The sequence below is a fragment of the Myotis daubentonii genome, chromosome 8 (genome assembly GCF_963259705.1).
Source record: "Myotis daubentonii chromosome 8, mMyoDau2.1, whole genome shotgun sequence".
Lineage (NCBI taxonomy): Eukaryota > Metazoa > Chordata > Mammalia > Chiroptera > Vespertilionidae > Myotis > Myotis daubentonii.
The window spans coordinates 13780824-13805515 of NC_081847.1; the positions used below are offsets into that span (position 1 = coordinate 13780824).

General features: G+C 49.3%; 1 protein-coding gene across 1 annotated transcript in view; it reads right to left on the bottom strand.

Moving 5' to 3' along the window:
* The window catches only part of PYGB (glycogen phosphorylase B), a 41216-nt gene extending 18140 nt beyond the window's left edge, over positions 1-23076 (bottom strand). Inside the window, exons 1-9 of the mRNA XM_059705377.1 lie at positions 22704-23076; positions 15031-15132; positions 12713-12791; positions 9907-10010; positions 6184-6315; positions 4486-4597; positions 4024-4106; positions 2550-2693; positions 1864-1956 (exon numbers count right to left, since the gene is read on the bottom strand). Coding sequence (XP_059561360.1) covers positions 1864-1956; positions 2550-2693; positions 4024-4106; positions 4486-4597; positions 6184-6315; positions 9907-10010; positions 12713-12791; positions 15031-15132; positions 22704-22946 — 1092 coding nt within the window. The 5' untranslated portion in view covers positions 22947-23076. The remainder of the gene's footprint in view (positions 1-1863; positions 1957-2549; positions 2694-4023; positions 4107-4485; positions 4598-6183; positions 6316-9906; positions 10011-12712; positions 12792-15030; positions 15133-22703) is intronic.
* Positions 23077-24692: the final 1616 nt, after the last annotated feature.

The following is a 24692-nucleotide window of genomic DNA, read 5'->3' on the forward strand; positions in this document are numbered from 1 at the left end:
GTTTCAGGTGTATAGCATTGTTGTTAGATAACCGTAGATTTTACAAAGTGTTCTCCCCGATATTTTCAGTACCCACCTGACACCAGTTATTAGAATATTATTGACTATATTTTTTATGTGTACTTTATATCTTCAAGACTATTTTGTAACCATCAATTTGTACTTCTTAATTCCTTCCTCTTTTTCACCCAGCTCCCCAACCCCCCGCCCCCTGGCAGCCATTAATCTGATCTCTGTGTCTATAAGACTATTTCAATTGTGTTTATTTGGTTCTTTAGGTTCCACATATAAGTGAAATCATATGGTACTTGTCTTTCTCTGACTGACTTATTTCACTTAGCATAATACCCTCTAGGTTCATACATACTGTTGCACATGGCAAGATTTCATTCTTTTTTTTATGGCCAGGTAATATTACATTGTATTACGTATCACTTTTATTTTTTAACCCTCACCTGAACATGTTTTTATTGATTTTAAAGAGAGAGGAAATGAGAGGGAGGGAGAGGGAGACAGAGAAACATTGATGTGAGAGAGAAATATCAATTGCCTGTCTCCAGACTGGGGATCGAACCTGCAACCTGGGTATGTACCCTGACTAGAAATCAACCCGTGACCCTTCTGTGCACAGCACGATGCTTTAACCAGCTGAGCCACACCGACCAGGGCTGTCCCACTTCTTTACTCATCTGTCTGTGGACGGGCACCTGGGTTGCTTACACATTGGCTAGTGTAAATAACACTGCAGCAAACATGGGGGTGCACGTGCTCTTTTGAATTCGCGTTTTGGTTTCTTTGGATGTATAGTACCCGGAAGTGGAATCACTGGGTCATTCGGCAGTTCCATTTTTGTATTTTTTGAGGGCCCTCTGTAGTGCTTTCTGTAGTGGCTACACCAATCTGCATTCTCACCAAGAGTGCACAAGCATTCTCTGTAAACTGTATTTTATTGGTAAATAAAATACAGCACTGAGCAGTTTTTACTTTATTTCCACTAAATCGACTTGACACCCACAGCCTGGAGAACACTCATAAACTGTATGGTCCTGCCCTCTACTGGCCAGGAGTGGACAGGACCCAAGATGGGCTGCCTCGTCCCACCAGGTGCACCCCAAGACAACAGAGGGGTTCTGGGTTCTATAAAACAGGGTAAGTTTTGTTTTATGGTTTCACATGTTGACTTAATTAGACTAGGTCAAGGACATACCACTATACTAAAGAATCTAGGACCAAAATTGATCATGAAAACAACATGTAAAGATGCAAACAATGTATTTCTTTAAATGTAATACTTATGGGATTTTTGCTATGATTTCTAAGATGAGAAAATATACGCTAGGACCCCTAAGGAGCGTCAGAATCCTTTTCTTGGCTTCCAAAACAAGTGTCCTGTGTCCTTGCACCCCTGTTCCCACTCACTGTGTCCCAGTCCCTGGGGAGAAACACCAGACCTACTCCTGGAACTTTGTTCTCCTCCCCTCAGCCCCTGTCTCCTTGGGGACAATGGCCCTGTATTCCGCCAAGTCCCTCAGTGCTGTAGGACTAGCTCAGCACTCACAACCATTGCTGGGGTGGACTCCAAGGTCAGGGGAATACTGTCTCCCCATGCGTACCTCTGCAGGGAATACCGTCATCCCCAAGTGCCCAGCTCTGCAGGGAATACCATCACCCCCATGTGCCCAGCTCTGCAGGGAATACTGTCACCATATGCTCCTAGCTCTGAGGGGGACATTGTCATCCTGTGTGCCCACATCTACAGGGAATACTGTCACCCCCATGTGCCTAGCTCTGTGGGGGACGCCATCACTCCACACCCAGGTCTGTGGGAGACACTGTCACCCCACACCCTGTCCTCATACTCACCTTGTCCCAGTCCACTTTCTCCACATCCACCAGGATCCGCATGAGCTCAGGAATGGCGAGGGCTGGGTGGGTGTCATTCAGCTGAATGGCAACCTGAAGTTTACACAAGGTGATACCTTCAATCACTTTGTGCCCATGGAGTGGACCTACATGGCTGGTATGTGCAGGCCTGAGGTCCTCACACACCTTAGGAGCCTACAGGGATCATGGCAGGGAGCAGACAGGGCTGTGCAAGTGCTGGGCTAGCTTGAAACCGGCCAAGGAGCAGGCCGAGGGCCACAGGGAACCGGGAGGACCCCCTGGGTAGGCTCTGCAGCACATCTGCTCTGCAGTGGGCACCCAGGACTGCAGGACCCCCACCCCCCACCCAAGGCAAGGCCCTCTCAACTAGTGTATGTTGGATTCATTTAAAGTCACTGAACTGATACTGCCGAACACATCCGGCTATGCCCATGGGAGCCTTTCAGTGTCCTTGCTGCCTTGACTCCTGGCGAGGCCCAGTGTGGCCCTGGTTGGGGAAGAAGAGGGACTACCCGCCCCCCGCCCCCCCACCCCCATGATGACGAGGAGACTGAGATGAGGGGATGCTGCTATCCCACCCACGCCCCAGCCTCAAGGAAGAAACCAAGCCTGAGAGCATCCTGTCCTCCCGCACCGAGCTCAGTCCCAAGTCGACAAACACAAACCTTGTCTGGGAATATCTCAAAACAGGTTCTCACTGGGTCCCGGCAGCCGAACTTGGAGGACTTAAAGCGGCGGACGATGTCCTGCAGGGTGGCAGCCACCACAAAGTACTCCTGCTTCAGGCGCAGCTCCTTCCCCTCGAAGAACTGCAGAAACAGAACAGCTCCGGCACCAACCCAGACACTGGGGCCGCTACAGGCCCTCAGAGGCCCCCCGGGACCCAGGATGGGGTATCAGGCTGAGGGGTGGGGGCGTCCTGCCCCAGGGACTGCAGAGAGGTGTGTGTGTGTGTGTGTGTGTGTGTGTATGTGTGTGTGTGTGTGTGTGTATAAAAGGAGAGCCCTTGAGAGCATGGTGCTGATACCCCAATCCCCACGATCCTGGGGCCCAGATGTCAGGTGACCTGAAGCTGAGGGCACAGACGGAAGGTCGCAGGTGGCCTAACCCGTGTGTGGCCTTCAGATAAGGAGGGAGCACAAGGGCAGCCAGCAAAGGGGCGCCATCCTGTGAGGACACTAGGCAAGAGGGCCTAGTCCCTTAATGTGACAGGCTGAGTGCCAGGAACACCAGGGCCACCAGAAATGCAACCTCCAACGCCCATCTGAAAATGCCTGTGCCTGAAGCTTTAGAATCAGGTCAAAATCTTGGGAAGGGGGTGCGAGGAGAAGGGAGCATTTTACTGTGAGCCTTTCAGCACCAATGTTCTTTGCTACTACGTGTACATATTCCTTTGATTAAAAAAAAAAAAAAATAGGACCCACTAAGATAAGCAGATTTCAAGGGTGATTTTCTGGCAGCAACAACAAAAATGCCACCAGACACTAAATTCAATGACAACAGAAAATGTGACTGTGACCTTCATATTCAGTACTAGAGGCCTGGTGCATGAAATTCATGCACTTGGGGGGCGTCCCTCAGCCTGGCCTATGCCCTCTCTTAGTCTGGGAGCCCTCGGGGGATGTTTAACTGACGGCTTAGGCCCACTTCCCTGGGAGCAGGCCTAAGTCGGCAGTCAGACATCCTTAGCACTGCTATGGAGGTGAGAGAGGCTCCCACCACCGCCACTGTGCTCGCCAGCCGTGAGCCCGGCTTCTGGCTGAGCAGTGCTCACCCTGTGGGAGTGTACTGACCACCAGGGGGCAGCTCCTGTGCTGAGAGTCTGCCCCCTGGTGGTCAGTGCGTGTCATAGCAACTGGTTGTTCCGCTGTTCGGTCGATTTGCATATTAGCCTTTTATTATATAGGACGAGATGGGCATCAGCCAAGAAGTTTTCAAACCATGACTGTGGTGTATCTCAAGGTGTCACTGCAAAATAGGGATTGCTGTCCCCACTTGACAAATGGGTCACCTACTTCTTGGGAAAGTGGCATCAGAAAAACAGAAACCACCTGGACATCAGTCATGTGGTCTCACCAGCAAGCAGGCCCTTGTAGAGAGCCCCAGCCTATACAGAGATAAGCTATGGACGCTACTCACATTGTCATTGGGGTACAGGACTCTGGAGATGTTCTCGGCCAGATTTCTGTCCAGGACCGCTTCGATGTAGCCGCCCGTGTTAACTAGGAGCAGAGATGAGATGGTGCGGTCAGGACCTGCATCCCTTCTCCCGTGTGCCCTCACGCCCAGGTGTCGCTTCCCTCAACAGCCCGAGGACAAGCATTCCTGAACAGAAGGCACCCCCAGAGCTGTTGTTTTGCCTGCCTCCTGCCCGCCCTCCTCAAAAGAGTGCTGGGCGCCTTATCCCCCATGCGCCCCGCAAGGCCCCAGGCCCCTAGCTCTTTCCTGAGGGTGCGGGCCTGGCGGGGGGCTCTGCCTGGGAGTCCTCTGCTCACAGGAACCTGCCCTCTGCCTGAGCAGTGAGAGTGCAGAGAGGGGAAAGGAACTGTGTGAGCAAGTCTTGGATAAGTCACCCCACGGAGACTCAAGGGCACAACGCACAGTCGTGGAGACTGAAGTCGTTGGGCGCTTTGGCAGACCATAGCCTCATGGTGTTGACAGTGTTGTTCTTGTAGCCTGGCACCGGGGTGTCGTAAGGCATGGCCAGCACCACCTGCCCGAGGGAGAGATGGTCAGGGTCAGGATGGCGTCAGCCGAAGACAGTGCCCAGTTCTGGGCCCACCTGCAGAGCAGCGCCAGCCCAGCAGGAAGCACCTGCTCCTCGTCCTCTGGCTTTTCTCCTTCTGCCCAAAACACACCCAACCCGCCCTGTGCCAAGCCAGAGTCCCACCACCCTCCCCACCCTGCTGCAACCCGAACCTGCAGCCCCAGCTCTCGGACATCCTGAGTCAGCCCTGACAGGTAAGCCTGAATGCACTCCTGAGGCCACAGTCCTTTTAGCCTCACCTGCCTCAGTACTGACACCAGCTTAACACGTCTTCCCACCTCGATCGGCCATTGCGTTGACCTGGCTCATGCTCCCTCAGCAACCACTGTGTCCTCGTCCACTGCCCTCCACACCTTAACTCTTCTCACTCAACCAACTTCCCCAAAACACGCTTCCATTTCTGACCTCCATTGCCATGTCTGCGGGGAGGGTACCCCTACTGTGCGCCTTGATATCTAACTCTCAACGAAGCCAAACCAGCCCGCACACTCGGCTCCCAACAGCAAGTGCAAGACCTGCTCTCCCCCTACGGAGGCTGCCACACCCCCTCCCAGTTCCCTCTGGCAGCTTTGCTCTTGGGAAGCACAGGAAGAAGTGGATAAGCCTCAAGGTCTCTTCCAGCCCCCAGGCCTTCCACTCGGCCTCCTCACACGCAGACATGCTTTTGGTAGCACCCACAAGGGCACCGTGTGGCTTTACAAGATGAAAGCAGCTCTGGCAGCCACAAAGGACTACGGAAGGGCCCCACCAGGTTTAAGCCCGTGTCATCTTTCCCTTCGGATCTCCTCTCAACCCTCGGCCCGCCCGCTGCTCCCCTATCCCCATGGCTTTGTCCAAGCAGGTGACAAGCCCTCCTCCCCTCTCCATGGCCAGCCCTCCGGGGTAAGGCCCTCATCATGTCCAGCCGCGGACGCCCCAGTAGGCTCTGGGCGTCCTTGCACACACGGACACGTTCATCTTCTACAAGCACGCACTTAGACGCACCAATCCCCTTCTCTGCTTGTTCAAGTTAAGTACTAATTAAGGCTCTTTAGGCCTCCAGCCATCTCTGACCTCTCCCCACATCGGGGCTCTGAGGCATCAGAGTCAATGGTGAGCCGCACCTGGGGTACCACTGAGAGCCATGGGCACCCCGAGGACCAGGAGCATGTGGAGAGAGCACACTGAGCACCTGCTGGGGAGCCGGTACGTCCCCCAGGGGATCGATGCCCTTGTCCCCGTCACAGCGCTGTCTGCCCTGCTTGCCATTAAACAACTGCTGGTCTCCACCCCCGCACACGGCTGCTGGTAAACTACAGGGCGTGGCTTCATGTTCAGCATTTCCCACTGTCTGGATAGTTTCGGACAAAACGTAAGAAATCGAAGGTATGAGAAGCAAACCTGCCAGGCTTCTGCCTTGAGCTGGGTCGTCTAGGGAAACTTACGGTGACTCATATGCGTGCACACCTCCCACTCCCAAAGCAAGCCAATTCAACAACGAAACCCCGAGGTCCCGCACTAGCCCACGCTCCCTGGGGAACACGGGTGGGTACCTGCGTGTCCAGCCACTTCACCCCCTCGGGGGTGTGCTCCACTCTCCCGTAGAAGTGCACAGGAAGCATGTACTCCGGCCGGGCCTTCTCCCAGGGGTTGCCGTAGCGCAGCCAGTCATCGGCCTCCTCGACCTGGAAAGCAGCCAGCAGCAAACAGTTCATGGAGAGGAGAGAGCCCGTGGCACTAGGCTGACCCTGCCCTTGGTCAGCACCAGCCACGCGTGCTGTCGAGATGACTCTGCCCAGCACTGAAACAAAACTACCTAAGGATTAGGGTTAGGATGCGAAGATTTCCAATTTGGACTTTTAAGAACACAAACTTAAACAAAATTCAGAAAAATGCATTAAAGTGAAAAGGCATTAAGAATTACCTGAATTCAGCAATAAAAAGAGGCCTGCTGCATGCTACTGCATGAATGAACCTTGAAAACATTATGTTGAGTCAAAGATGCCCACGTACTGTATGATCCCATGCATATGAAATGTCTAGAACAGCCAGATCCAGAGAGAAAGTAGATGAATAGCTGACAGGCACAGGGGAGTGACTGGAAATGGGTGCTGGGTTTCTTTTGGGGGTGATAAAAATGTTCTGGAAATATGGGTGATGGTCGCCCAACTTTGTGAATATATTAAAAATTGGTGCCCTAACCGGTTTGGCTCAGTGAATAGAGCGTCGGCCTGCAGACTAAAGGGTCCCAGGTTCAATTCCGGTCAAGGGCATGTACCTTGGTTGTGGGCACATCCCTAGTAGGGGGTGTGCAGGAGGCAGCTGATCGATGTTTCTCTCTCATCGATGTTTCTAACTCTCTATCTCTCTCCCTTCCTCTCTGTAAAAAAATCAATAAAATATTTTTTTAAAAAATTGGATATCCCAATAGCTGTTATTTAAAAATAAAAACAGAATCACTGAAAGCCCACTGCTTTGAAAATGTGTAAAGTGGTGCAGCCACTGTGGAAAACAGTATAGAGATTACTCAAAAATTTAAAAATGTGCCCAGCAGGCGTAGCTCAGTGGTTGAGCATTGACCTATGAACTAGGAGGTCAAGGCTCAATTCCTGGTCAGGGCACATGCCCAGGTTGTGGGCTTGATTCCCAGTAAGGGGCATGCAGGAGGCAGCTGGTCAATGATTCTCTCTCATCATTGATGTTTCTCTCTCTCTCTACCTCTCCCTTCCTCAATAAAAAAATATATATATATTTTTAAATTAAAAATATAACTAGCATATGACCCAGAAATTCTACTTCTGAGTACCCAAAGAAAATAAAAACACTAATGCAAAAAGATATACACATCCCTATGTTCATTGCAGCATTATTCACAATAACCAAGACATGGAAGAAGTACAAGTATCCAAAGATATATAAATGGATAAAGAAGATGTGATATTCATGGAATATTACTCAGTGATAATACACAATGAGATCTTGCCATTTGAACAACACAGGTCAACCTAAAGGGTATTATGTTAAGTGAACAAGTCAGACATAGAAAGACAAATACATGATTTCACTTATATGTGAAGCCTAAAAAACAAAATGAAGTAGAAACAAACTCATAGATACAGAGAACAGATGGATAGTTGCTAGAGGGGAGAAAGACTAGGGGCATGAGTGAAAAAGGTGAAGGGCGGTAACGGTCATTTTATAATCTCGTTATAATAAAAATAAGTCATGGGGATATAATACATAGCACACAGAATACAATCAATAATACTGTAATAACTTTGCATAGTGGATGGTTACTAGACTTACCATGGTGACCAGATTGTAAGGTACATAAATGTTGAATCGCTATGTTGTACACCTGAAACTAATAGTGTGTGCTAACTATATTTTAAATAAAACAGAACAAAAATCTCAAAAATAGAAAATAACGATCTTTGCTCATTTCTTAAAAACAGAACAAAACACATGTACATCTGACAAACACACACATAAACTGTGAGTGAAATTATCTGGAAGGTACCAGAAGGAAAGCTGCCATTTCTTTTAAGGCTGGAGGGAGTATTTCTATAAGTTAAACAATGGGTACAAATCTGTTTTAAGTTTCCTTTTACATGTGTAGCCATAATTTTCTTTGCCAACATTTTATTATGATCATTTTCAAACATACAGAAATGTTAAGAGAATTGGCAGTGAACACCCACACGCTCACCACCTAGGTTCTATAATTGTTAACATTACACTTGATTTATCCATTGACCCATTAATGTTTGGGTGCATTTCAAAGTAAGTTGCAGACACCTACACACCCTCCCCTGACCACTTCAGCATGCATGTCTTTACTAGTATGAACAGTTCATCGTGTGTTTATTTTTTAGATTACTATATTTACAGTGAAATGCACAAATCCTGTGGATACCATTGATGAGTTTTGACAATTGCATCCTGCATGACTCAAACCCCCATCAAGACATAGGGCATTGCCATCAACCGGTCATCAGCTATTTCACTGAGACTATACTACGCTTGAGTTACAAAACTTTCCAATCCTAAGCACATCCTGGCTTTATATGTGACTTTTAGGCCCCAAATTAAACTAGAAAAAAATTATTCTGCACCCAAATGGATAGTTATGCCTTCCATTTGGAAATGCCAAATGAGGGGAAGAACCACCTCGCCTAGAGCCGTAGTTAGCAAACCGCGGCTCGCGAGCCACATGCGGCTCTTTGGTCCCTTGAGTGTGGCCACGAAGTTTCAATCGCACTGTACGTGCGTGCCCGCATGTGGTATTTTGTGGAAGAGCCACACTCACGGGGCCGCAGTCTGCCGACCACTGGCCTAGAGGACACTGAGACTGCATTTTAAGATGACACTCTTCATTGCTGTGGTCCCGACCACCTCACTTAGCTGTGGTTTGATGCTCTAGAACCGAGGTTCACTCTTCCTAAGGGCCCCTTTCCTTCGCAGGGTCTGGCCTCTAACCCCACACAGTGCTGTTCTCTCACTGGTGTCGGGGAGGTAAGGCTGAAGGTGGGAACAAGACCGACGACAACTGTTTTTTTAACTGCTCCAGGTCAGCTGTCCCTCTGAGGGTGAACCAGCGAGGGGCCACTTGGGCTCTGCACTGAGACACAACGGAAACCTGCATGCGCCTGTGATATTCTCACCACCTCCACGCAACCTCCACCCCTGGTGTCCCCTGTAAGGTCCAGCAGGCTCTGGGCCCCAACCCACCTGTGTGCAATGAGCTCACGCAGGAGACCAGCCTCTGCCGGCCCCTGGGGACTATGAAGAAAGCATGGAGCTCGTAGGATTGCCCTGATCTGCCCAGCCTCTGCTTGTTTAGGACTGGCATGTAGTCTCTCCATGAAGGAGTTTAAAATACTAAAAGCTGGGAGGGCTTTTGCATCCACTGTAGACAGTGGATCTTGGTGGTGATTTTGGATCTGACCACAGGGCTGGCCTTCGGGGCCCGCTTGCCGCCTGTGTGGAGGGCTTGGGTCTCGGGTCACTCTCGGGTTCGCACACTGTCCCTTTCCAGTGAGTCCGGGGAGCTCCGTGGTTTTGTTCTCCTGGGTTTCAGAGCAAGTGTTTAACTTTCTAGTGACTGGTAGCTGGGCTTTGAAATACCAAAGCTTTTTTTTTTTTGTCGTGTTTTAAATAAATCTCTTTTAAACTTCAAAAAAATTAAATACTAAAAGCTGAACGGAAAGTGCACCTATTTATTTTCTTGTGCAAACGAGAGCTGGAAACGAGTGAAGGAACCAAGTCTCACCCACCTGCCAGCCATTGACAATCTTCTGGTTAAAAATCCCGAACTCATAGCGGATTCCATAGCCATATGCTGCCAGGCCCAAGGTGGCCATAGAGTCAAGGAAGCAGGCTGAAAATTTCAAACACAAAGAACTTCTTCTGATCAAAGACAATCAACATGTTCGAGGCCCCCTGGAAGCAAGGCCCTAAGTTAATCAGGCACTGGGATGCCAGCCTCCAGGGTGTCAGGGATTCAGTGCTGACCACCGTCAGCTTCAGCTACCATGAAAAAGAAAACTGAAATACACCCTCACTCCCTTCGGCTTGAGAGCCCGGGGCCACACCCAGAAGATACCTATGTGGGGTAAATTTGGGGTTGTGGGAAGATGCAGAGAACACAGCCACACTTGGGGCATCTCTGAATCAGTCCCACGGCCAACTTTCTCCCAGAGTCTCACTCGGACTGACGGCCTCCCATCCCCCACACAGTCAACCCCAAATCCAAGCTGTCTGGATGGTAGGGGCACATCTACACACTAGTGGAGAAGGCACAGAAACAAGGGCTGGGGATGTACGTTTCACTGTCCGCAACGCCAAATACCAAAGTGCACCCAGAGTGTGCGGGAAGCGGCTGGAGCAGCATGTCACCAACTGACCCCTTGTTTCGATCAAAATGTGTTGGGGAAAAGAAAGAACAATGCTTTAAATTGAGACCCAGAAGGTAGCCTTATTAGCCTTCTGGATTAAAAGAAAGAAAGTAAAGGGGGAAAAAAACTCTACACAAAATAAGCAAAAAACAAACACACAGCCCTAGCCGGTTTGGCTCAGTGGATAGAGCGTCAGCCTGTGGACTGAAAGGTACTGGGTTCAATTTGGGTCAAAGGCACATGCCCGGGTTGCAGTGGGGGTCGTGCGGAAGGCAGCCAATCTATGATTCTCTCTCATCATTGATGTTTCTATCTCTTCCTCCCTCTCCCTTCCTCTCTTAAAATCAATAAAGAAATATATTTTTTAAAAAACACAAAAATAAACACACAAACAAAAACATGCCTAATTCACCAAACATGCACGGGCCCCTGGAGGCCAGGCCCTTCCCCGCGGGAGAGAAATAGGGAAAACCCGAACACGTAAGACCTGGGCTGCTGTTTTGAGGAAATCATTCTCACAGGCGGGACAGGGGACATATTAAGCTACAGTGGGCTGGGCTGCCAAGTCTGCGCAGGTGACAGGAGCTGTGGAACCAGAGGGGCTCAAAGGAGGAGGTGCCATCACACCTGCCCACAGGAAAGGCCAGGGGCGCCGTGGAAGTGGCAGGACCGGTAGTCGACATGAATCTGACTGGGGAAGCCCTGAAAATGCCCAGGATGTAAGTGGATTGTGAAGGGCAGGGGTGGGACTGCCTGGCTGACAGTCCCCAGCTCTGGGGTAAGAGGGGAGGTGAGGATCCACTCCAGTAAGAACACCAGCCGGCCTGGAGCTTCCCTGGAGCTTGGGAAGCAGGTCCTGGTTTTACCGTGATGAACAGAATGCCATCAGGGGAAGGGGCCTGGGTGGACTGGCCCTCGGGCTGGAGGACACGGGGGCTCCCAGGGGGGCTGCAGGGGAAGGAAGCTCTGTCTGGCTCACTGTGTGGTGTGACCTCACCATCATACACGCAGACAGGGCCCCGTCTGGAGAGCAGGATGCCCAGGACGCACATGGGCTTTTCACACTAAGGGTGGAGGTGGGCAGGCCTTGACAATTGTTTCTTATTTTTTTTTTTTTTTAATCCTCACTCAAGGACAAGCTTTTTACTGCATTTTAGAGAAAGGAAGGGTGGGGGAGAGAAACATCAATGTGAGAGAGAAACATGGATCAGTTGCCTCCCGTATGCACCCTGCTCTGACCAAATATCAAACCCGCAACCTAGGTATGTGCCCTGACCGGAAATCAAACCTGCAACCCTTTGGTGAAAGGAATGATGATCCAGCCGACTAAGTCACCTGGCCAGGGTGCCAATTGTTTCTCTATACAGATCCATGCGCTGTTTTGTTTGAGATAAACACGTTGCATTTATAATTTGTGAAGAATTTGCTTTAAAATTAAAATATACAATCACATGCACTCCCACCCCCTAAATTTTAGGGCATTTGCTCCCTTTTCAAAATGATAATTCCCAAAAGGGGCCATGACACCAAGTGGGAGGAGCCTGAGCTCACCCTCCCCTTGGCGCCCCCAATACAAGAGCAGCACAAAACCTAACCCATCTTTGCCCTTAGAGACACTGTGCCAAGCGCCTTGATGTGCACAGTAAAATCAACTCTCACTGTGACGGCTATTTCCACTTTGCCATTCTTAACCCAGCTCCCTCTCCCCTAAAACACTGGCCAAAATAATTAAAACAGATAAAAAACAACTGAGTATGCTCTCAAATAGAGCTTACCAAGGGAGCAACATGCCCCAAAGGGAGAGAGCTCTGTAAGCTGTGTGTGTGTGTGTGTGTGTGTGTGTGTGTGTGTGTGTGTGTCTTTCTCCCAATGACTGGCTCTGGGATCGTGCAGAGTGGTTGATATATTGGAATCCCTCCCAGCACCAGTCACCCAACACTGGCAAGCCTGGTCTTCATGATCCTTATGAAGGGCCCCTTGGGTGACAGACATACATCTTGCACTTTTCCCTGCCAGAGGCAAAGATTTTGACCTGGAGCACAGACTCTCCCATCCACCTGAGGGACCCCTTTATCCTGTCAGAACAGTGCCAGGCCCATGGCCGGCCTTGGCCTCCCCATGTGATCACTGACAAGGCACCACGTTAGGGCAATCTTGTCCTGGACAGGTAGGTGCCTGGGGTTACCTGCCAGCCTCCCCAGTCCTCCGTTCCCCAGGCCAGCGTCCTCCTCTATTTCCTCCAGCTCTTCCAGGTCCAACCCCAACTGTGAATACAAACAGAGGCAATATTTTCACATTACTTAATATTTTCACTCAAGTACCAGGTGGAGTGATATTTAAATCCTGTGAGTTTATATCAAAGGGTAGAGTCTGCTTCCTTTTAGACTTGCAAGTCCAATGTTAAAATCTGATGCTTAATCGCTGATCGAAAATGAAAGTTTCCAGGTATTTCAAAAGCTGTCAAATTACCTAAGAATTACAGTCAAAATGAGACATGGTTTAATAGCCAAAGATATATGCTGCCATATTATTAATTTACTTATAGTGGACAGATTATAACATGTTTCCTAAAAATGAAACCAATGGTTTTAGTAATTCTCTAATTTTGTATGGTCTAATGATAATTACGTGACATCTTTTTAAACCCAAATCTAAAAACACCTTTCCGTGGCATTCCAATTATATTCAAGCCAACTTGTGAAACAGATATGGTACGTTAAAAATTAGAGAAAAAGCAACAAAGTCACAACCACTTCACCTAACTGAAAACCATTCCAGAATAGAGCTGTTAGGGCTCTCAATTATGTTGTATTGACAATTATTCCATTAATCTTAAACTTTATAAAACCCACCACATTAACATCAACAACACTGTTTAATAAAAAAAAAACTATATTCGAAAACAAATAATTATTTACTGAGAAGAGTTCCAGTATTTCATATTTTTTACAAAGTTCTTTAATGGATTTTCTGCTCCAGCATTCAATTTGCTAAAATATCACATATCATATAGCATCTGGAAAACTCTACCGCAGTGGTTCTCAACCTTCCTAATGCCGCGACCCTTTAATACAGTTCCTCATGTTGTGGTGACCCCCCATTTCATTGTTACAAATTGAACATAATTAAAGCATAGTGATTAATCACAAAAACAATATGTAATTATATATGTGTTTTCCGATGGTCTTAGGCGACCCCCATGAAAGGGCCGTTCGACCCCCAAAGGGGTCGCGACCTACAGGTTGAGAACCACTGCTCTACCGCATACTCATGAAGTATAGAGTGTAAAAGGCAAATAACATCCTAGTGTTATGAAAATAGTTCTGACCTAGAAGAACCCTTGAAAAGGTCTCAGAGAACCCTGAGGGTCTCCAGACCACACTTTGAGAGTCTAATAAATTACAAAGAGTGGAAGAAAAGTTGTGAGAAAATTAAAAACATAAAAGTCATACAAAGTAGTTTAGCATCTATTAAGTAAATTGAATGGTGTTAACACATACAGTCATCTGATTTAGATTTCAAAATATTGACTTAACTCCCATAACAATTTCAAAGAGTGTGTTGCACCAAAAATATCTGGAAAACGTGGGGGGATTTACCCGGCACATTACCAGCTCAGTCTTGGAGGGGGAGACATGATCCCCCACAATGCTGGGCTGCCTGATGGCCCTGCAAGGCTCACACCACACCTCCTCCAAGAAGGCCCCCAGAGCACCTCCCACCTCAAAACCAAAACCGAACCCAAGCAGAAGCAGTGGAAGGTTCTTGGGGGGAGGACGACTGTGGTAAGGACCCTTCTGTGTATGTGCAAAAGGGCAGAAGCGATGCATGTTCACACTCCAAAAGTTCTACACTGAGCATCTAGGGGAGGGAGAAAGACCATGTCCTGGGAAGTGGGGCAGAGACAGAAAACAGACACAATCAAAGCCAGCTCTGCTCTAAAACAGCCCATGAACTGTGAACGACCTCCAGCTAAACAACTGTTAATGAAGAAGCCTTAAGAAAAGGCAGTTTCTGTTCTGTTTAGGGGAGAAAGGGCAATTTTATAAGTAGAGGATAGGATGAACCCCAGAGGTTTTATCTTAGGGGCTGAGGAGGGACCCTGGGGGTAGGTTACCAGGTCAATGAAGCAAGGAGAAGTGTGACAATACCAAATACTTCTGCCGCACTATAAATCTGTCCTTGGGGTGGGAGTGAGGAATACAGTGGTTTCTAGAAGCCTCCAGACCTTAGAATTACAATGCCATCGAGCCCTTGCACTCCATTGTATTGATAGCTCTCCATCCAGTCCCTACTTTCTCCCCTTGAGAAAGAGGAGCACCACCCACCAACCCATTCTCCCTCACAAAGGACAGAGGACACCATCAGACGTTTCCCAGGTCCTAGGTGGCGGCAAATCCTAACGTCCACGCTCACCTGTCAGTGCTCACCTCTGTGGGGCCTGAACTAAACCCTCAGAGCAACAGGAGAGGCTACTGGGCAGCCTGGCCCCAGGACCCGTACCTGGTAGATGGCTTCATCGCAAGCATTCTGCAGGCCCAGGTTCACCATCGTGTTCTGCAGAGTACGGCCCATGTAGAACTCCAGGGAAAGATAATAGATGCGCTGAGAGAGCAAAAGAAAGCATCTTAGATCTCTCGTTCCATCCCCACGCACAAGCAGATGATGATGATGAGGAGGAGGAGGAGTGGATTCCTAAGAGAACCTACACAGGGGTTTCATTTATGTTAACCCAGAACTTCGGGCACATCCCCAAATGAACTCGCTCCCTTCACCAGGCCTTAACCACTCTCAGTTTTCCAAGGGCATCTCATGAGGGAACCCTTCTTTTTTTGGCTTCATACTCTTTTTATTTTTTTTATTTTTCAATTACAGTTGACATTCAATGTTGTATTAGTTTCAGATGTACCACATAGTGATTAGACCTTTATGCATCTTACTACGTGATTTCTCCCCTGCCGTAAGTCTAGTACCCACCTGGCACCATACATAGTTATTATAATACTAGGGGCCCAGTGCACGAAATTCTTGCAAGGGCCTTGGCCCTGGCCCCCACCCACCACTGCTGTAGCTGGGGGCCTCTGCCACCTCTGCCTAGGCCACCGGCCTGCTGCGGCTTTGTCGGAAAGGACATCTGGTCTAACTGGCATATTATGCTTTTATTATTATAGACTAGACGCCCGGCGCACAAAAATTTGTGCACTTGGGGGCGAAGCGGGGGTCCCTCAGCCTGGCCTGTGCCCTCTCGCAGTCTGGGACCCCTTGGGAGATAACGACCTGCTGGCTTAGGCCTGCTCCCGGGTGGCAGAGAGCAGGCCCAATCCCTAGGTGTAGCCCCTGGTCGGGCTCAGAGCAGGGCCGATTGGGGAGTTGGGGCGCCGCCTCTGTCATGCACAGAGCAGGGCGGATAGGGAGGTGGCGATGCCACCCTCAGTCACGCTCAGGGTAGGGCTGATTGGGGGGTTGGGGCACCGCCCCGTCACACTCAAGGCAGGGTCGGTGGGGAGGTTGTGGCGCCACCCCCTGTCATGCACAGAGCAGGGCCCATCAGGGGGTTGAGGAGCTCCCCCCTGTCACTCACAGAGTAGGGCCAATAGGGGAGTTGGGGCACCGCCCTGTGACACACAGAGCAGGGCGGATCAGGGGGTTGGGGTGCCGCCCCCTGTCACACACAGAGCAGGGCCCGTGGGGGGCGGTTGGGGCACTGCCCTCTATCACCCACAGAGCAGGGCCAATCAGGGGGTTGGGGCACTGCCACTGTCACACTCAGGGCAGGGCCGATGGGGAGGTTATGGCTCTACCCCGTCACACACAGAGAAGGGCCCGTGGGGGTGGGGGCGTTGGGGCGCCGCACCGTCACACACAGAGCCACAGGGCAATCAGGGGGTTGGGGAGCTCCCCCCATCAGGCACAGAGCAGGGATCATCAGGGGTTTGGGGTGCCTTCCCGTCACGAACAGAGCAGGGCAGATAGGGAGGTTGTGGCCCCGCTCCCAGTCACACACAGAGCCGCAGGGCGATCAGGGGGTTTGGGTGCTGCCCCCTGTCACGCTGATATGGGTGCCAGGAGGCCTCGCGGCTCCACTGATCCCAGTGGTGGGAGGCATATTACCCTTTTACTATATAGGATAGAGGCCTGGTGCATGGGTGGGGCTGGCTGGTTTGCCCTGAAGGGTGTCCTGGATCAGGGTGGGGGTCCCCACTGGGGTGCCTGGCCAGCCTGGGTGAGGGGATGATGGCGGTTTGCAGCTGGTCACACACCCTTCAGGGTGGGGGTCCCCACTGGGGTGCCTGGCCAGTCTGGGTGAGGGGCTGAGGGCTGTTTTCAGGCTGGCGGGTGACTGAAGTTCCCAACCACTCCTTTTTTCCTTTTCTTTTTTTTTTTTTTATTCTGGGCCAGCTTTAGCTCTGAAGCTTGGCTCCAGCTCTTAGGCCTCGGCTGCTGAAAGCAGGTATCTGGTTTATTTGGGTTCTATAATTGAAACACTGTTTCAACTCCAGCTCTGAGATCCCGGCTTGCTGAAAGCAGGTTTCTGGGGTTTTGTTTAGCTTCTATATTTGTAAAAATGTTTCAAACTGCAAGCTCAGAGGCCGGCAGTGGCAGGCGGGGAACGTTGGAGTCCTCCATCACTGAAGCAAGCAAGCCTCATGTTCGCTTCAAGCTGCCTGGCTGCCGGCTGCCATCTTGGCTGGCAGTTAATTTGCATATCGCCCTGATTAGCCAATGGGAAAGGTAGCAGAGGTACGGCTAATGACCATGTTTCTCTTTTATTAGATAGAATTATTATTATTATTATTTTTTTTTTATTGCTTAAAGTATTACAAAGGGTATTACATATGTGTCCATTTTTTCCCTAGATAGAATTATTGACTATATTTCCTATGTTGCACTTCATACCCCTATGACTATTTTATAACTGCTATTTGAACTTATTAATCCTTCACCTTTGTCAGCAAGTCCCCAACCACCCACCCACTTGGCACTTGTTCTCTGTAACTATGAGGTTGTTTCTGTTTTGTTTATTTTTTATTCTGTTCTTTAGATTTCACATATAAGTGAAATCACATGGTATTTGTCTTTCTCTGACTGACTTATTTCACTTAGCATAACACCCTCTAGGTCTACCTATGCTGCTGCAAATGGGAAGATTTTATTCTTTTTATGGCCAAGTAATAGTCCATTGTATATCTTACTATATGTCTTCTTTATTCACTCATTTACTGATGGGCACTTAGGTTGCCTCCATATCTTGGCAACTGTAAATGATCCTGCAGTGAATATAGGGGTACATATGTCTTTTTGAATTAGTATTTTGAGTCTCTTCAAATATATACCCAGAAGTAGAATTGCTGATTCTAAGGCCGTTCCATTTTCAATCTTTTGAGGAACCTCCATACGGTATTCACAGTGGCTAAACCAATCTGCCATATGTTAAACGACCTAGAGACCGCCTTCATTTTTTAAAATCTGGGTTTACTTATTACACAAAGGAAACATCACAGGAAAGTATAAAAGAAGCTCTTCAGCACAAACAGATGAAAAGAAGATCAACACAGATGTCATTTTCTAAAAACATCTTAGGCATTAATAACCTCTAGCTGTGGAAATGAAGTTGAGCATCCACAGGTAGAGCCTTATTTTGCTCTTTACACACCGAGGTTAATCTGAGGGATCTCCAACTTCTTTTCCCTCTCCTGAAAGAGTTTTTAGAGCCTGTTGGATAGAGAGGTCTGAACGCCTTGCATGAAAAGGAAAGAAAAACACACTAGCAGCCATCTTACCGTGGCCAGGTGAGCAGAGTGGCTCCCACAGCAAACTGCGGCCCCCCTGCCGGACAGGGCAGAGCTGGCCCTGACGTAACACAGGGGTGGCCCCACAGGCTGAAGACCCAAGAAAGAGTAAGCATTTGGAGTCCAAGGGGCAGTCTGCTGGGGAGGGGGTGGGGTTTAGTTTTTGTTCCATTGAGGGTTTCAACTGCTAGAGGACCACCCACATCAGGGAGGGTAACTGCTTTACTCAGAGTACACTGATACAAACGAGAATCTCATCCCCAAAACACCTTCACATAAACATCCAGAATGATTTTTTTAAATCTTATTTTATATTTTTATTGATTTCAGAGAGGAAGGGAGAGGGAGAGAGACATAGAAACATCAATGATGAGAGAGAATCATTAATTGGCTGCCTCCTGAGCGCCCCCCACTGGGGATCGAGCTTGCAACCTGGGCATGTGTCCTAGACTGGCATCGAACCAGTGACCCTTTAGTCCACAGGCCAACGCTCTATCCACCGAGCCAAACCAGCCAGGGCCAGAACGATTTTTGACCAAATATCTGGGCACTGTGTGGTCCAACCAAGTGGAAAGAAATTATTAACCAATACAACCTGAAAGAGAAAAGGCCAAATTGTCTTCTACGAAAAACCAAGGCACACACTCAAATAGGCTTCTTAATCGCATAAAATGATGGTCTCACCTACTTCCACTTGGCAAGCTGTCAGGGTAATCAGCAACACAAAACATCACCCATCATCCGCTTCTAAAAAATAACTTTGAGCTATCTGCTGTCAGGCTAACTTCACACTCACAATTAAAAACACATCACAACAGCTGGGTGTGCTAAAAAGATGCCATTGGCTGGTCCCACCTCTGACTAATTAAAACAAAATCTCAGAGGTGGGGGTTATAGGCAGTGAAGGCTACAGATCCCTGCTGTAGATCATCTTCCTTTAACTCCCAGGTCCAGCAAACCAGTAATTATTGGTATTCATTACAATTACATTATCAGAAATATTTAAGACACCGGTTTGGACACTGTGGTAGCACTCCTTTTCCTTAACCCACCACTGAGATAACTTATAAGAAAGAGCCATAGGAACCATTATTTCAACTGCTGCAGAGATAAAGAAGACCATCCCATCCACTCACTGCAGGAGTAGAGAAGGCCAGTTATATACTAAACTGGTTATTCCATCCACTCACTGCAAGGATGCAGCAGCCCAGTAACATAGCAAACTGACTATTCCACAAATGCATTGCAGAGATGCATGGCCTCTTACATAGTAGATTGCCTGTTCCACCTACTCAGGCAGAAATGCTGTAGCTTGATTATATAGTAAACTGACCACTCCATGCATTCACGTGCAGGGATGCATTAGGCCAGCTCCATACGAAAATGGCTATTCAAGTGGGGGGTGGGGAGGGGGAGATATCTGTAATACTATCAACAATAAAAATATATTTAAAAATAAAAAATATAATAAACTTACTATTCCATCCACTCACTAAAAGGACGCCAAGGAACCTGGCTGTTGCATGCACTCACTGCAAATATGTAGCAGACCAAATGAACAGTCAACTGATAATTCCACCCACCTACTGCAGGGCTGCAGTAGGCCTGTTACAGAGTAAGCTGGCTATCCCATCCCCTCACTGCAGGGCTGCAGTAGGCCTGTTACAGAGTGAGCTGGCTATCCCATCCCCTCACTGCAGGGCTGCAGTAGGCCTGTTACAGAGTGAGCTGGCTATCCCATCCCCTCACTGCAGGGCTGCAGTAGGCCTGTTACAGAGTGAGCTGGCTATCCCATCCCCTCACTGCAGGGCTGCAGTAGGCCTGTTACAGAGTAAGCTGGCTATCCCATCCCCTCACTGCAGCGATGCAGTAGGCATAGTAGACACACTACTGCACATGCTCACTGCATAGATACAGTAGTCATGTTACATAATAAACTGGCTATTCCATCTACTTAAGAGGAATACTGTTAGCTGGTTGCAAAATAAACTGAGTATTCCATCTACTAACTACCAGGACAGGATAGTCAGGTTACATAGGAAGCTAGCTATTCCACCCACTCAACGTAGGGATACAGTACACACAACACGATATTTTTAGTGTAATAAAAACAAATGCTTCAACTAGTATAGAAAAAACGATGTAGAACACAAAAGGTTTGTCATATTTATAGTTTTATAACTAAGTGGTGAGACTACAGTTATTTTTTTTTCCATTTGGCTTATCTGTACTGTTAAATTTTTCCTCCAATAATCGTAAGGACTTGCATAATCGTGTAAAAGACAAAAATAATCAATAAAATCACTTTAACGTAATAAGTATAGATCAGCAGGCTACCCCAGCCGGGAGGTGGTGGGACACGCCCCTGAGGCTATTCCTGGGGCTGGGGGTGTGGCTTTGCCCCCAGTGGGAGCCCACTTCCCTGGGCTCTGACCCTCCTGGGCTTGTTTCTGGTCCATTACAAGCAATCATTTGCAGAAAAGGGAGACAAGGAGCTTATGTTCAACATGAATTAGCAAGACTGAAGCACTTATTAATAAATCCCACTTTTTCTTTTTGAAAGGGCCTCCCTGTCCAGAATAGGTTCCTTCCGTTTACAGGCCGCGGTTTCTTTAAAAGAGAAAGGTTTCCACCTGTAGCCAAGGCAGACCATCAAAACTCAGAGCACTCACTGAAGATGACAAACCTGTTTTGCTCCTGAAAGGTCATTTCCGTAATCCCTGAGCCCATCGCTGGCCTTTTCAGGCTCTATGGTAAACATCCATAAACTAACAGGAGCCCTCATACGTTGGGGTGTGTCCCACTCCAGGGAAATGCCCTTGACTGTGCAAAGCCGTACCCTTGTCATCTGCTATACGGACAATAAAAATGATGTTGGCGGAGCAGAGCTCTGCCATCAGCAGAGAATTCTGCGGGAGCCACTGCCTCCTGGCCAGTTTCCCTGGCAAAATCGAGCCAAGCCTTTGTTGTAATAACCTGTTTTAGCCACTTGGTGCCACTTCTTTCCACACCGCCTTGCATACTAAAGGCGAAGATGCCTCGTTGGTATTCCAACAAATCTGTTATTCTTACCATCTCTCTTTTAGAAAAAGGAGTGCCCCAGGATATGTGTGGAAAAGCAATAAATCTTACTCTTAGCAATTATTAAACATTTCTTAATGCCCCATGAAAATACTCTAAAATACTATCAACAGAACAACCGTTCCATGCCCAGGTGTACACGGCAAGTCAAATCTTTGCAAATTGACTTCAGGCCTGCAAGTGTCTCCTTTCCTTGCGGGCTTTCCCTGGACCATAGTGTAGCAGAAAGGACAAAATTCTCCACGGTCAAGAGAGAAAAAAAAACTGGCAGCGGGGGCTGGCCAGGCCTTTGAGACACCTACCAAGCTAAAAGCTACCAATGATGGTGCAGGAGCATACTTACGGACTCGGAGCTGTTGAAAAGTTACAATTGATGAATGAAACAGAAATGCCGCAAAACTGTGTATGCAATATACTTTTTAAAAATGTGTATACATATATAGGAGTAGAAAGAGGACACACAGCTATAGATCAAAGTAACGGAGACTATCAATGACTTTCTTGTGTATTTTTCTACCGTAAACATACATTTTTGAAAAATCTAAAAAGGAGCAATTACTTCGTCTCCGCGCGCTGTAAGGGACGTAGAAGCTGTCCGAGGAAGGTGTGGGAACCTCAAAGGCAAGCCCTTTGCTTTGCGGGCTCCTTTTTCTGAGCGTATGCCCCCTCCTGCTTCAGCAGGCACCTCCGACGACTTTCTCCTCCTCACCGCCTCGCCCGGAAAAGCCTGGTTCCCTGCAGATGACTGTGTCCACCCCCTCCCAACACATAAAACACCCAGGCCTGGTTCCAGGGTCTTTTCTCTCACGCACGACTGCACAAAACCAGAGGTGGGGGTGCGGGGGGAGGAGGAAGCCTCAACCCTGAGGCCATCGCGGAAGCACCCGGCTGTGACAGGCTGGAAAATTCCGCCGGGTTTCCAAGCCTCAGGAATCGGGGAGCAGCGGACCCAGGCAAGGCCGGGCTCCTCGCGCAAGGGGCCTGGCGGCTCGGCCCAGGGCAGGCTGACCACCAGGGAGATGAGCGCGTGGGGGAGCGGAGGGGCGGCCAGGGCCTTCGCGAGGCTCTCCTCCTCCACGCCACGCAGGGAGCGGACCACCGCTGGGCTGTGGGGGCGGACAGGGGTGACCGTGCTCAACTCGGATACACGTTCCGCAGGCAGCGGCCCTACCGGTCTCTTTTTGGGGAGAGGTGCAACGCTCGGCTGTGATTTCACAGGGGTCTCTGGCTCAAGAGCCCCTGCACCAGGGCTTCCCTTTGGGGGGGAGCGGGCAGGTCGGGTACCCGCCTCCGGCGGCGCCTCACCTTGGGGTCGCGCTCGTAGTAGTGCTGCTGCGTGCGGATCCAGCGCCCCACCAGGTGGTCGCGCACCGTGTGTGCCAGGGCGAAGTAGTAGTCGCGGGGCGTGGCCACGTTGCGGTCCTTGACCAGCGTGAAGTGCAGGTGCCGGTTGAAGCTCTTCCGCACCTCGGCCACGTCGCCCAGCCCTGCGATCCCGCGCACGCTGATCTGCTTTCGCTTCTCGCTGTCCGTCAGCGGCTTCGCCATAGCGCCGGCTGAGGAAGGAGAGAAAAGGGGAGAGCGGCCAAGAGATGCGAACCCCGAGGACACGGAGGCGGCTCTGGCGTCGGGGACTGCAGCTACCCGCGCTGGCACCGACCGCGCCTGCGCCCTGCGCCCTGCACCGGGGGCGGGGCCGGGAGCGGGGAGGGCGGGGCCCTGGGAGAGAGGCCTCTGATGGAGTGGTCTCCCTGAGAAGTGGGGTCTCCGCGTGTGGCTTTAGTCCTTGGAATTTGGGGCGGCTTCCGGTTTCATAAATGAGGACCACCCTCAAAAGCTGGGTCTCACCCTAAGTTGGCCAAGCCCAGCAGAAGTGGGAAACTACTGGATGAGCTGGAATCAGCTGCAGTCCTGTTTGCCTCTATCCCCCCAGGGCAGACAGGCAGAGAATGCGCTCCTCCCTCCTCTCTCCTCCCTCCCCCGCTTTTGGGATTTCTGGGGGCTGCGTCCCTTACCTGCCCAGGGCCTTCAGGTGCCCCCAGGCCATAGTGCCCTGGGTGCCCGGTGAGGTCATTAAGGGAAACCGAATACACACTTGAAAGGCAGCCACCAATGCCTGCCCAGTGGGCCGACTGCTTTTGAGTCCCAGGGTGGCTCTGAAAATATCAGCTAAGAAGGTAAAAGTTTATACAGTGAACCCTGGACTTTGTGGACCTAGATTTAACAGACAAAATTTCTGATCCATGTGTCACATGTGAAAATTAACACCCTACTAATTGAAAAATGCTTTTAACCAAGATTTGCTTACAATTAACAGGTTGCTTTCTTGTTGTTATTAACTCACTGTTATTTTAAACAAATTTTATTGAATAGGCCGTATGTTGGGGAAAAAAAACTGTAGTAATTTCACCGACATAAGTAAATATTACATATCTGCAACTATAGTCTACATATTTATTTATTTATTTATTTATTTTTGCAGCGCCCAAATTTCACATTTTATTGCACTTTTTCCACAATCACTGAGTCCTGCTGGGCTGTGCCCAGGGCTCCGGAGGCAGGACCTGCAAGGTGAGGCTGAGCAGGAAGCCATTCCCGGGAGGGGCTGCCCCGGGGACCTCGTGGCCGTGGTTGGGAGACCCGTCGAGGACTGAACCCCACCCAGCACCCACGTAGGTGGCTCTCAGGCCTCCACACCACCTCCTGGAAGCTGACCCCAAACAGGGTATAGTCTACATATTTAAATCCAAGAGTCACTGCTTGTAAACAATATTCAGCAAATAATTAGCTGGTGATCACACCATATCATGCTCCGTAATTGTTTTTTAAATATGTTTTTATTTATTTCAGAGAGGAAGGGAGAGATAGAAACATCAATGATGAGAATCATTGATTGGCTGCCTCCTGCACATCCCCCTACTGGGGATTGAGCCTGCAACCCAGGCATGTGCCCTTGACCGGAATCGAACTCAGGACCTTTCAGTCTGCAGGCCAACGCTCTTTTCACTGAGCCAAGCCAGCTAGGGCTTGGTAATTGGTTTTGCCGAAAATCCCGTGGTGTGATTTTCTGCAGCAGTTTTAACTCCTGCCAGATGATGATATGTTTCTTTTTATCTTTTAAATATATTTTATTGATTTTTTACAGAGAGGAAGGGAGAGGGATAGAGAGTTAGAAACATCAATCAGAGAGAAACATCCATCAGCTGCCTCCTGCACACCCCCCACTGGGGATGTGCCCACAACCAAGGTGCATGCCTTTGACTTGAATCGAACCTGGGACCCTTCAGTCCGCAG